The sequence below is a fragment of the Panthera onca genome, chromosome D4 (assembly GCF_046562875.1).
Source record: "Panthera onca isolate mPanOnc1 chromosome D4, mPanOnc1 haplotype 2, whole genome shotgun sequence".
In the NCBI taxonomy this organism is placed as follows: Eukaryota; Metazoa; Chordata; class Mammalia; order Carnivora; family Felidae; genus Panthera; species Panthera onca.
In genome coordinates this window covers 73,774,781-73,785,919 of record NC_138351.1, presented here as the reverse complement: position 1 = coordinate 73,785,919, position 11,139 = coordinate 73,774,781, and the positions used below count along the sequence as shown (strand labels likewise).

The 11,139-nt window shown below is 40.6% G+C and overlaps 1 protein-coding gene and 1 long non-coding RNA gene across 3 annotated transcripts; one reads left to right on the top strand and one right to left on the bottom strand.

Annotated features, from left to right (window-relative positions):
- The first annotated feature begins 254 nt into the window (after positions 1 to 254).
- Positions 255 to 10,931, top strand: LOC132677009 (allergen Fel d 4). 2 transcript variants are annotated; one of them, XM_078436571.2, is made up of 7 exons: positions 255 to 1,353; positions 1,706 to 1,842; positions 2,566 to 2,636; positions 3,348 to 3,458; positions 3,785 to 3,886; positions 4,088 to 4,133; positions 9,776 to 10,931. In XM_078436571.2, the coding sequence occupies exons 1-6, from the start codon at positions 1,264 to 1,266 to the stop codon at positions 4,123 to 4,125; spliced, it is 549 nt and encodes a 182-aa protein (XP_078292697.1). In that variant the 5' UTR covers positions 255 to 1,263; the 3' UTR covers positions 4,126 to 4,133; positions 9,776 to 10,931. The 2 variants fall into 2 exon arrangements, with proteins under 2 accessions (XP_078292697.1, XP_060484929.1); XM_060628946.2 differs by lacking the exon at positions 9,776 to 10,931 and adding an exon at positions 5,069 to 5,345 and having other exon boundaries at positions 258 to 1,353.
- LOC144614135 (uncharacterized) lies at positions 3,469 to 6,950 on the bottom strand. The gene is made up of 4 exons (XR_013551692.2): positions 6,732 to 6,950; positions 5,779 to 5,852; positions 5,091 to 5,215; positions 3,469 to 3,624 (listed from the first exon to the last, which is right to left on the bottom strand). It is a non-coding gene; the product is annotated as an uncharacterized LOC144614135 (long non-coding RNA).
- Positions 10,932 to 11,139: the final 208 nt, after the last annotated feature.

Here is an 11,139-nt window from a genome sequence, read left to right as displayed (position 1 = left end):
GCCCAATATGTGCTAAACATGATGAGGGTTCTATACACATCATCTCATTGAATCCCTATAGTAATCTATGAGGCATGTATAAGGAAACTAAGTATCAGAGGAAGTTAAATCTGTCCTCATGCTTCAAAATGACAGAAATAGGAAGGAAGCCCAGATCTACATAACTCCAAAGTCATGCTCCCTCTTTTTTTAAATGTTCACTTATTTATTTGGGGGGTGGGGAGGGGGGGAGAGAGAGAATGAATGAATCCTAAACAGGCTCCATGATGTCAGTGCAGAGCCAGAACTCATGAACTGTGAGATCATGACCTGAGTCGAAATCAAGAGTCAGATGCTTAACCAACTGAGCCACTCAGGCACCCCCAAAGCCGTGCTCTTAAGCCCTTTCTACGTGATACCACCTCTCTAGTGTCACTCCTTTTCTGACCTACAATGGTATGGACTTAATCCCACTCAGTTGGGTTATTTCATATGCTTGTAGTGTCAGGTTTTTATTGATTATATGAAGTATTTCCCCAACTCCATTGATAGTTACTTGAAGCAAGGGATGATATCTTGTACTTCTCCATTTCTCTTATCGGGCATATGGTATAGTGAGGTATACTCAGTGATTAAACACTTGTCCATTCATTGTGGGGAAAGAAAAAAACGTAGTGATTGAGTTCAGAGAATAAGGAAAAGAAATTAAAATATACTGAATAGAAGCCATATTTCATTATTTTATTCAAACCTGTTTTGATCAACTCTGTTTTACTGCTTTGTGGAAGGTACTATCATCTTTGGTAGAGGCAGTGTCTTTGCTTCTGAAATTAGTAAAATTGAAGTGATTCACCCAATTCTGCACACCATGTGAACAATGGAACATAGATTCCCTACACATTCCCTTTCCAAGTTTTATTCCATTCCTGCCTCACATAATTGGCTCTCTGATTCCAAGCCAGATCCACAGTTAAATCTGGTTCCAAAAGGCAGGGTTTTTTCCACTATTTTTCTTGAGTGTGTGTTTTGAGAAATTTAAGGTCATTAAGTAGATCTAAAAGAGAGGAGATTGCCAAGTTTCAAAAGGGCAAGAACAGTCTTTGGCCTCACACCAGTGAATGATATACCATTTCGTGGAGTGGGAGGAGGGAAGGTGGTGTCCAATGGACAAAAAAACTGGACCCAGAGCAGATATAAAAACAGAGGAGCCGGGGAGTGGAGCCACCATCAGGGAGAGACTCGCTCCCAGTGACTGTAGGGAAGACCGTGCTATTTCCTGCCAAGATGAAGCTGCTGTTGCTGTGTCTAGGGCTGATTCTAGTCTGTGCCCATGAGGAAGAAAACGTTGTGAGGAGCAACATCGATATTTCAAAGGTAGAGTCTGCAGAGTATAGTAGCTTCTGCCCTTGTGGGGTAGCGTGGAGGATTCTGAAGTAACGTGGCCCTACCAGAGGACAGGAGTTCTTTAATGTATTAGACCAAAGGGGTGGTTTCAGACTTTTGACTAAGAGCAATTGTACCATATTAAAAGAGAACACTTGGGGACCTCTGTTCTCGCTTTAGGGATGGTGGAAAGAGCCCTAGATGTAGTACCAATTGACCTGAGTTCTAATTCCATCTTCACATCATTATGAGTCTGGCGCAAAGGCCAGGTTCAATGAGACAAGGATTCCTATGGAGTTCCCCTCCCCTTTTCTTACCCAATCATTTTACTGATTTATTGCAGCTTTCAGGAGAGTGGTATTCCATTCTCTTGGCCACAGATGTTAAGGAAAAGATAGAAGAAAATGGTAGCATGAGGGTTTTTGTCAAACACATCAAAGCCCTGGACAACTCTTCTCTGTCCTTTGTATTTCATACAAAGTAAGTGTGGTCTTTGTCACTTGGGAGAGGAAACACGGGAGTCTGAATATGGTGTTGGAACTCTGTGTGTGTGAGGGTACACATACCTTCTGGGTTTGTATTGAGAATAAGAGTCCATTATCTGACACTGATCCAGGACCTGAAGAACCTGGGCCTTTTCTAGATTCAAAGATAAGAATTTTGACAGAAACAAATTCAAATAGGAGTGGAGGAAGTACGGACGGGGTAGAGGGTATCAGAATCATAAGTAATGTGACAGTACAGCATAAGTTTGGAGCACAGGACTTGGAATTGACAGCCTGTCTCTCTCTTGAATCTCTTATGTATGACCAAGAAACTTCATCTGTTTCCACCCCAATTTTCCCTTGGGTAAAGAGGATGATGATTCTCTTTAATGGTTTATTTTTTTTTGCAAGGACCATGTGAGGTAATGTTTGGAGAGCACTTCTGTGAGAGGCTGGCACATGGTGAACACTAAGCTAATTATCTAGACAGGTAGTTGTAGTGATAATAGTGGGAAGTAGTGGCAGAGTGACAGTAATGGAAGTAGTTGACTCATTCTTAAAGTATCACAAAGTAAAATAATGTAAATAAAAGCTCTTTGGAAACTGTGCTCCAAAAATGTTCAACAGTGAAGTGGAATCAGAAACCCAAATTATAGGTAGAGTGTGAGGGAGCTGGGGCATCAACATCTCTTGGACATCAGCTTATTCTGTTTTACAGAGAGAACGGAAAGTGTACTGAAATATTTCTGGTTGCTGACAAAACAGAGGATGGTGTATATAGTGTTGTGTGTAAGTATATTAAAAAGTCTTTTTAAATTCTACTTCCACTCCAAGAATTTAATAAACGCCAATATCTTCAAGATCTTGACCAATTCCTGATCAATAGCTTATGTACATTATATAATGAGGGGCCATCTAATAGCCAAATCCTGAATCTGGAAGAACCTTGGGTAAAAAAAGTCAATGCCTGGCACATAATACCATCAGATAAAGATGTACCTCCAGCAAGAAAATTGACAAAAAAATAAGTGGTGGGACAGCTTCTCATTCCCTGCCTACTTTGTGATGATGTCTGCTGGTCATTGCTATAGCACATCATCGCTCAGGATATAGAGCACTGGGTATGTAATGCCAGCGGGCCTATAGAGAGGATAGAGACACACAGTTGGCAGAAATGGTCAAGGGAGGTGGGTGAGTCTCAGGGAGGATGATAGAGCATAAGTTGCTGCTATGGCTGAATTTTTCTACTACTAGTAGTCAAATACCAGTATCCCTTGGATGTCGCCTCATGAAGCCCAGGGAGATGTAATTGAAGACATTAAATATTACTCTATTACTCTCTATATCTTCCAGGATATGCACTTGAATTTGTTTCGTGGTTGAAAATAGGTAAAGGGGTTTCCTTACTTTCCGTGGGTCTAACAAGCTCTGACCTATCAAGCTCTGAGAGGCCGGCACACGGTGGCACAAGTTCTGAACTGTGTTCTGTTTCCTCCACAGATGATGGATACAATGTATTTAGCATAGTTGAAACAGTCTATGATGAGTATATCCTGTTACATCTTGTGAATTTCGACAAGAAGAAACCATTCCAACTGGTAGAGTTCTATGGTACGGTATTTTCATGCTGACACTCATCTTGGGGTGGGGGGGGGGGGGGGAAGGAAGGTAAACCTGGAGACAAAGTGGTCCTCCCAACTTTTATCCTGGAATGTCTCTCCTCCTCTGAAGACAGATGCTCACCTTTGGTAATCTGTCTTCCTGCCAGAATCATATCCTAAAGATGTCAAATTCAAGACAGGTTATAACCCATCCCCAAGACTTCCGCCTAAGCACCCAATCAGTGCTGTCCATTTTCCATCCATCTGGAGCCACCCCCTTATGAGCCTCAGTGACAAATACATAAGACACAGCAGTTACTGTCACTCTCCCCACAGCCCGAGAACCAGATGTGAGTCAAAAACTCAAGGAAAAGTTTGTGAAATATTGCCAAGAACATGGGATTGTTAAGGAAAACATACTTGACCTGACTGAAATTGGTAAGTATTGTTATTTTCTAGTTTTCTCTTCTTAAATTCCCATGTTACTGAAGGGGGAATAAAACAATAACAAAAAAAAAAAAACAAACAAGAGAAGGCAGTACCCCCAATCAGTCCCCTTTGCCTGAACCTAGAGAATCATTTGGTTTCTCTCTGGCAAATAAACTGGGTTCGGTGTTTGTATGTGTTCTGTCTCTACAGATCGCTGTTTACAGGCCCGAGGAAGTGAAGTGGCCTAGGACTCCAGGTTGGTGATCTCTGATGGAAAGGGGATGGCCCTGGGATCAGTGCCTTCCAAAAGCATTAGGAGTTTGTGTTCAAAGATGACAATAAAAATAATTTGGTAAGGAAGCTTGTGAGGAGAGCTTGAGATGTGGAATTGGAGGAGCTGGGTTCAGGACTCATTCCTACCATGAACTTTTGAACAAATGACCTAAGCATTTACCAAGGGAATAATGATGTCTACCCTGCAGAGTTACCATGTGGACATAATGCTGGCAAAAGACATCAGTAATTGATGACATGCTAAAAATCATTAAGACTTAAAATTTGAAATGGAGAAAGAGTAATAGGACATGAGTATGAAACTCACATCCATTTCTGTGTTTATGGTTGGTCTTCCAAGCCCAGAAGGCATTTCACCCTCCCAATTTACAACAAACATTTCTTCCTTTGATCTTTGTACATCCTTAACTTTTCACCTGGGAATAGAGCTGTCTGAACTTCCAGTTGTCTTTTAAGCTGGAAAACAGACACTGAATCTTCTCATCAGTTTCCTACCTTAGATTTATTGTGGAGCTTCATTCAGATAATGTAGCTTGCATAAAGCAAACATTTAATAAAAGGTAGCTATGGCTTTGCCATTATCTCTCAATTTATCTAAAACTCTTCAAAACTTCTAGTGCTGAAGGTGGCAGAACAAGCCTAGGATCCTTCATTGCTTTCTTTCTTTTTTTCATAGACTCAGTTTGGGGACAATAAATAGGAGATCAGCAGTAGAAAAAAGGGGGGGGGCATTTATTCATTGCCCTCCCTCCCCTATTCTGGCAAATAACATGTTACAGTACAGCTTGACATCTACTAGTCACCATTTGTCTCTATAACAGAAGTTCTTTTTGCCTCAGTTCAATCCAAGAAATGCTTAATAAGTTTCTGTGTTCTCTTTTTCATTTGCTTATTTAGTGTTGAGTGAATGCTTCCTTACCTGGGCTCCAGGATCTTCCCTTCTGTGGTCCTCACACCATCTAGTGACAAGTGCTGTGACCTGATTTCCATCATAATCACATAGGAAAGCATTATCTCTGCATCTTCAGAATCTTCCTTAATTGTCTAGGAAAACATCAACCAACCAAGATTTCAAGATGTTCTCCAAATTTTCCAGCTGTCTTTCCCATACCCAGGAGAACTCTATCATGAATAAGAACTTCCTATACCTGGTCAATAAATGATTAGGCTTGCAGTCCTGTGGTTTGTCTTTGTGTATATGGGAGTGTGGGGCCGACAAAAAGCAAATGGGGGGACCTCCTTGGCTCTGCACCCATAATCCTTCTCTAGCTTCTCAGAATCTTTCCTGAGTTTCTCCCTCTGCAGTAATTCTCTGTCCCCATGAGTGCTGGTTGCCCTTTGATTTGCTTGTTTCTTGGTGATCTGGTAAGATAAACTTTCCCATAATTTGCCCCGTCTTAGAATTCTCTTTCTCCATGGAGTGTTGCTGAGGCTGGTACCAGCTCAACATGTTTCAGGACATGTCCCCATATTTTAGCTTCTCTGTGTCATCCGTCCTATTAGATGGTTAGTGTCCTTCCATACTCTTGGAAAAGTTCCTTCAATCACCACTGTTATCTGTTGTGAACATATTAAGTGAGATTCCATTAAGTGTGAGCAATACCTACCTTCAATAATCTGGGCTTGGTACAGTCAGGAGGCATCAAGGAGGCAAAATGCTATCAGCCTCTTCTTTTGGGAGCTTACAGGGAAAGGGAAAAGGAAATTAATGATCTTCTTCCACTTACAATCCTTTTGCAACAGTGTAAAACTTACACATGGGTGTTGGGGCAGAGCAAGACCTGGGTGGGAGTTGTCATACAAAAAGAATGACTCAGTCATTATGAACGTACGGTTAATTAGGGAGAGCTTTATAGGCATGTGACCCTCCCCACATCTTACTCTGCCTCCAGGTCAGAAGAATAAGTTAGGTTCAGATTTAATTGCTCCAGACTTAAGCATTTGGTCTTACTGGCTGAAATATGTCAACAGGCTTTGTAGAAAGTCAACCCGTCATGCATGCGAAGATCCTTTTTTTAATTGAAGTGTGGTTGACAGACAATGCTGTTATTAGTATCAGGTATACAACACAGTGATTAAACAAGTCTACCAAAATGATGTAGCCATCTCCCTGATGCCAGAACTCAAGAAAATCTAGGACCCCTCATTTTTAAATGTTAGCACTTAAGGGATAGAAGAGCTGTTACCCAGAGGGGCATGGCCCAACATAACCCTGAGAGTGCTTAAGACATTACCAGCAATAACAATCAGTGCAAGGAGGGCCACAATGATGATTGATGAGGGAAGATGGCTGGGTGTGCCACATGTCAGCCAAGAGGGAAGCACAAAAAGACCCTCTGTTGTTCCTAGGTCAAGATGGCAGCTGGAGCTCACACTGAAACTCTTACCTGTACTTCCCAACTCCCACAAAGTTTTTTTCATCCATGAGTGGTTGCTAAAATAGGTGTTTCTGTTGGGGTATGCGATGAGGGGTCACACCGCCTATTCCACCATCTTGCTGATGTCAACCCAGATTAGCTCACCAAAAAGACACAGAGAGAAGGACATTGAGTTTTCAAACCTGTTTTCTAGAGTATCAAATGAATCAGGCATCAGATGAAAGTTATGGTGGAAGCAGCCATCGCGGAGAGCTATGCTAGTGTTTCTTCGTACACTGTTCAGGAACTGGAGAGCCAATCCCCTTGGGAATTTTCCACCATCATATTTAAATTCTTAGTTGTTTTTTAATAGTTTCTTATCACCTCATTGCCCATCAGCACATTCTTGGGTCTGAAAACAAATTGAGCTGATTAAAGGAAGGGAAATAAATCTGCAGTGAGCACCACAGAATAATACTCCAAATGCAGGCAAGTGTGAATTAAGATTACTCTGTAGATCATATGTACTACGTTTCCTTCCAAGAGTTAAAAGTATATGCGAGGAAACTCTGCTTGTACATCAAATGCAGTGAGGACTCTTCTTTGGCATTCAGCTGGACAGGAGAAATGGGTCCCGGATTGATTTTCTGTTCACTGTAACAAATCACTACAAATTTAGTGGCTTCAAAACAGCACAAGTTTTGGAGGTCAGAAGACTGACACAGGGCTCACTGGGCCAAAACCAAGTGAACCCCAAGTCTGTCAATTTATTCAGATAATCTTCTATGTCCTTTCTTAGAGCTTTTAAGTTTTCTCTTTAGTAATGTTTTTTATTTATTTTTGAGAAAGAGTGAGTGAGCAGGGGAGGAACAGAGGGAGACAGAGGATCCCAAGCAAGCTCTGTGCTGACAACAGAGAGCCTGATGTGGGGCTCGAACTCACGAATTGTGTGATCATGCCGTGAGCCAAAGTCAGAGGCTTAACCGACTGAGCCACCCAGGCGCCCTTCTCCTTAGTAATTTTCTAATTTTCTTGTGTGTTCTTGGTTGTCGGTTCCCATATACTTTCACTGTTTGTTTTGTTTTCTGGGTTTTTTAACCATTAGTTATTATCATGAGTTTTTGCTGGTATAGAGAAATGTTATTGATTTTTGTAAGTTGATCTCTTTAGCAACCTTGATGGCATTTTTTTATTACGATAAAATCAATCTAATACTTTATGGATTCTGTTGGTTTTATAGATATGGTCATATTATCTGCAAATATATGTTAATGTAGGTCTTCCAATCCTTACATGTCTCTTTCTCTTTTTTCTCTTTTCTCCCTATAACATTAGCCAGAACCTCAGGAATACTTTAAACATTGAAACCATACTTTCTTTACTAGGGGTTGGCAAACTGTAGCCCACAGGCCAATCCTTCCCTCTGCCTATTTTTGGATAGCCCGTGAGCCAAGAACATTTGCAATCCATGTGATATTAGAAATACTAATTTTCAACCCCAATTAAGCAAAATGTTATTCCCTCCTCCAATTCCATTCTTCTAATAGACCTATATTAAAATAAATTATACTCAATATATTTTAAATTTCATCAGAAATATGAAAATATGTTTTCTGTGTTATTATATTGGTACCTACATAATATTTTTGATTTTCACCTCTTGGCCTGCAAAGCCTAAAATATTTATTATGTGGTCTTTTAGAGAAAGAAGTTTGCCGGTCCTCTTTTCTATACATGGCCTCTCCCTTGACTGTTATTTACTATTGTTATTTGTGCTACATTTCCCCCTCAAATAAACAGGTTTGCCAAAGTGAACCCCTCAGAGTGCTTTCAGTAAGATAGGCATCCGATTATACATGATTGTGGGATGAAAGAGACATTTATAAGCTGTCCCATTACTGCTCTTCTTCAAATATCATGACTTACTTAAACCTGAATGGAGGAAATTTAGATAAATGTCAAATAAACTCCCAGAGTAAATATCAAACTAGGACACCCTGAGGTTATTTGGAGATTTCAAGGACAAGGATAAAGATTCCAAATCTCTATTCTTGGCTTAGAGGACTTTGTCATTTGATTTCTCCTGTCCTAGAACTTTAGTTGAAACTGTCTGCTCCTGGAAGCAAGCCCATCAAGATACTAGCTGTTGTTGTTAAAAATTAGCATTTCAGAAACACTGTTCTGTTGGTTTCAAGAAATTTATGATGGATATGTTTTGGTTATTAGAATAATAGACAATTTTGGTAAAGAAAGAGGGCTGGAGTGCCAGATTGTTCAGGAGAGCCTGGCCAGGAAATAAGACCTGGTCAACAGCACAGACAACGATTATCCAGCTGCCAGGTTTCCCACAACCTAACATAGCTACCTTCATTCTCTGTGTTTCTGTCAAGGCTGAATTAGTTATGCACATAATTTTTTGCATTTTCTAGAGATTTATGTCAATGCTGTCACCAGTATGTATGCTTCTTTTGTTGTTCTGGCTAATTTCAGCTGGCGTAATTATATTGAGGCTCATTCATTTTGTGCTTGTCAGTAGTCTGTTCCTTTTTATTGCTGAATAGTGTCCTGTTTTACAATGTACTAAAATGTTTAATCTATTCATCTGTTAGTGGACACTTGGCTTTAATAACTAAAGCACAATGAACATTCACATATAAGTCTATCTATGGACATGCTTCTTTTGGGTCATACCTAGGAGCGGAATAGCTGGGCCATTTACTAGGTGTGTGTTTAAGTTTTTAAAGAAATTGACAGACTCTAGAGTGGCTGTATCATTTTACGTTTCCATCAGCAGTGTATGAGATTTCCAGTTCTTCCATATCCTCACCAACACCTGGTATTTTAATGTTTATTTTTGAGAGAGACAGACAGAACGCTAGTGGGGAAGGGGCAGAGAGAGAGGGAGACACAGAATCCGAAGCAGGCTTCAGGCTCTGAGCTGTCAGCACAAAGCCTGACACAGGGCTAGATCTCACGAACTGTGTGACACTGACCTGAAGTCAGAAATTTAACCAACTGGGCCACCCAGGCGCCCCCACTTGGTATTTTAGGTAGGAAAAATTAATAATGTGTTACACAGAACCCCAAACTTCCCAACGTTCCCTAAAATCCAAGGAAAACACATTAAGTGCCTATATGGAAATGAAACTGGTAACCAAAGGGTTAACAGATGTACTAAGTACCTTTGCAACTTATTACCCAGACCTTTTTTTTTTCCTCCTTTGCCTTTAAATATCCCTGACTACAGGAAAGAATATCCAATGGAAAGAAGATGGTCTCTTTAGCAAGTGGTGCTGGGAGAACTGGATAGCAACATGAAGGGGAATGAAACTGGACCACTCTCTTACACCATACACAAAAATAAACTCAAAATGGATGAAAGACCTAAATGTGAGACAGGAAACCATCAAAACCCTAGAGGACAAAACAGGCAACAATCTCTTTGACCTCAGCTGCAGCAATTTCTTACTCCACATGTCTCCCAAGGCAAGGAATATAAAAGCAAAAATGAACTATTGGGACCTCATCAAGATAAAAAGCTTCTGCACAGCAAAGGAAACAATCAGCAAAACTAAAAGGCAACCAACAGAATGAGATGATATTTGCAAATGACATATCGGATAAAGGGTTAGTATTCAAAATCTATAAAGAACTTACCAAACTCAACACCCAAAAAAAATAATCCAGTGAAAAAATGGGTAAAAGACATGAATAGACACTTTTCCAAAGAAGACATCCAGATGGCCAACAGACACATGAAAAGATGCTCAACAGCACTCACCATCAGAAATACAAATCAAAACCACAATGAGATACCACCTCACACTGGTCAGAATGGCTAAAATGAACAACCCAGGCAACAACAGATGGTGGTGAGGATGTGGAGAAATGGGAACCCTCTTGCACTGTTGGTGGGAATGCAAACTGGTACATCCGCTCTGGAAAACAGCGTGGAGTTTCCTCAAAAAATTAAAAATAGAATTACCCTACGACCCAGCAATAGCACTACTAGGAATTTATCTAAAGGATACAGGAGTGCTGATTCATAGGGGCCCATGTACCCCAATGTTTATAGCAGCACTTTCAACAATAGTCAAATTATGGAAAGAGCCCAAATGTCCATCAACTGATGAACGGATAAAGAAGATGTGGTTTATAGACACAATGGAATATCACTTGTCAACGAGAAAGAATGAAATCTTGCCATTTGCAACAGTGTGGATGGAACTGGAGGGTATTATGCTAAGTGAAATAAACCAGTCAGAGAAAGACATGTTTTCACTCCTATGTGGAATTTGAGAAACTTAACAGAAGACCATGGGAGAAGGGAAGGGAAAAAATAGTCTCAAAGAAAGAGGGAGGCAAACCATAAGAGACTCTTAAATGCAGAGAACAAACTGAGGGTTGATGGGGCCGGGGGAGGGCGGTGCGGGGAGGGGATAGAGAGGAAAATGGATGATGGGCATTGAGGAGGGCATTTGTTGGGATGAGCACTGGGTGTTGTATGTGAGTGATGAATCATGGGAATCTACTCTCGAAGCCAAGAGTATGCTGTATATACTGTGTGTTTGCTAGCTTGACAATAAATTATACTTAAAAATAAAAAAATAT

Coding starts and splice junctions, on each gene's coding strand:
- LOC132677009 (XM_078436571.2), top strand. CDS start 1,264: ATGAAGCTGCTGTTGCTGTGTCTAGGGCTGATTCTAGTCTGTGCCCAT. Junction 1,354..1,705: donor GCAACATCGATATTTCAAAG/GTAGAGTCTGCA, acceptor GATTTATTGCAG/CTTTCAGGAGAGTGGTATTC. Junction 3,459..3,784: donor CCAACTGGTAGAGTTCTATG/GTACGGTATTTT, acceptor CTCTCCCCACAG/CCCGAGAACCAGATGTGAGT.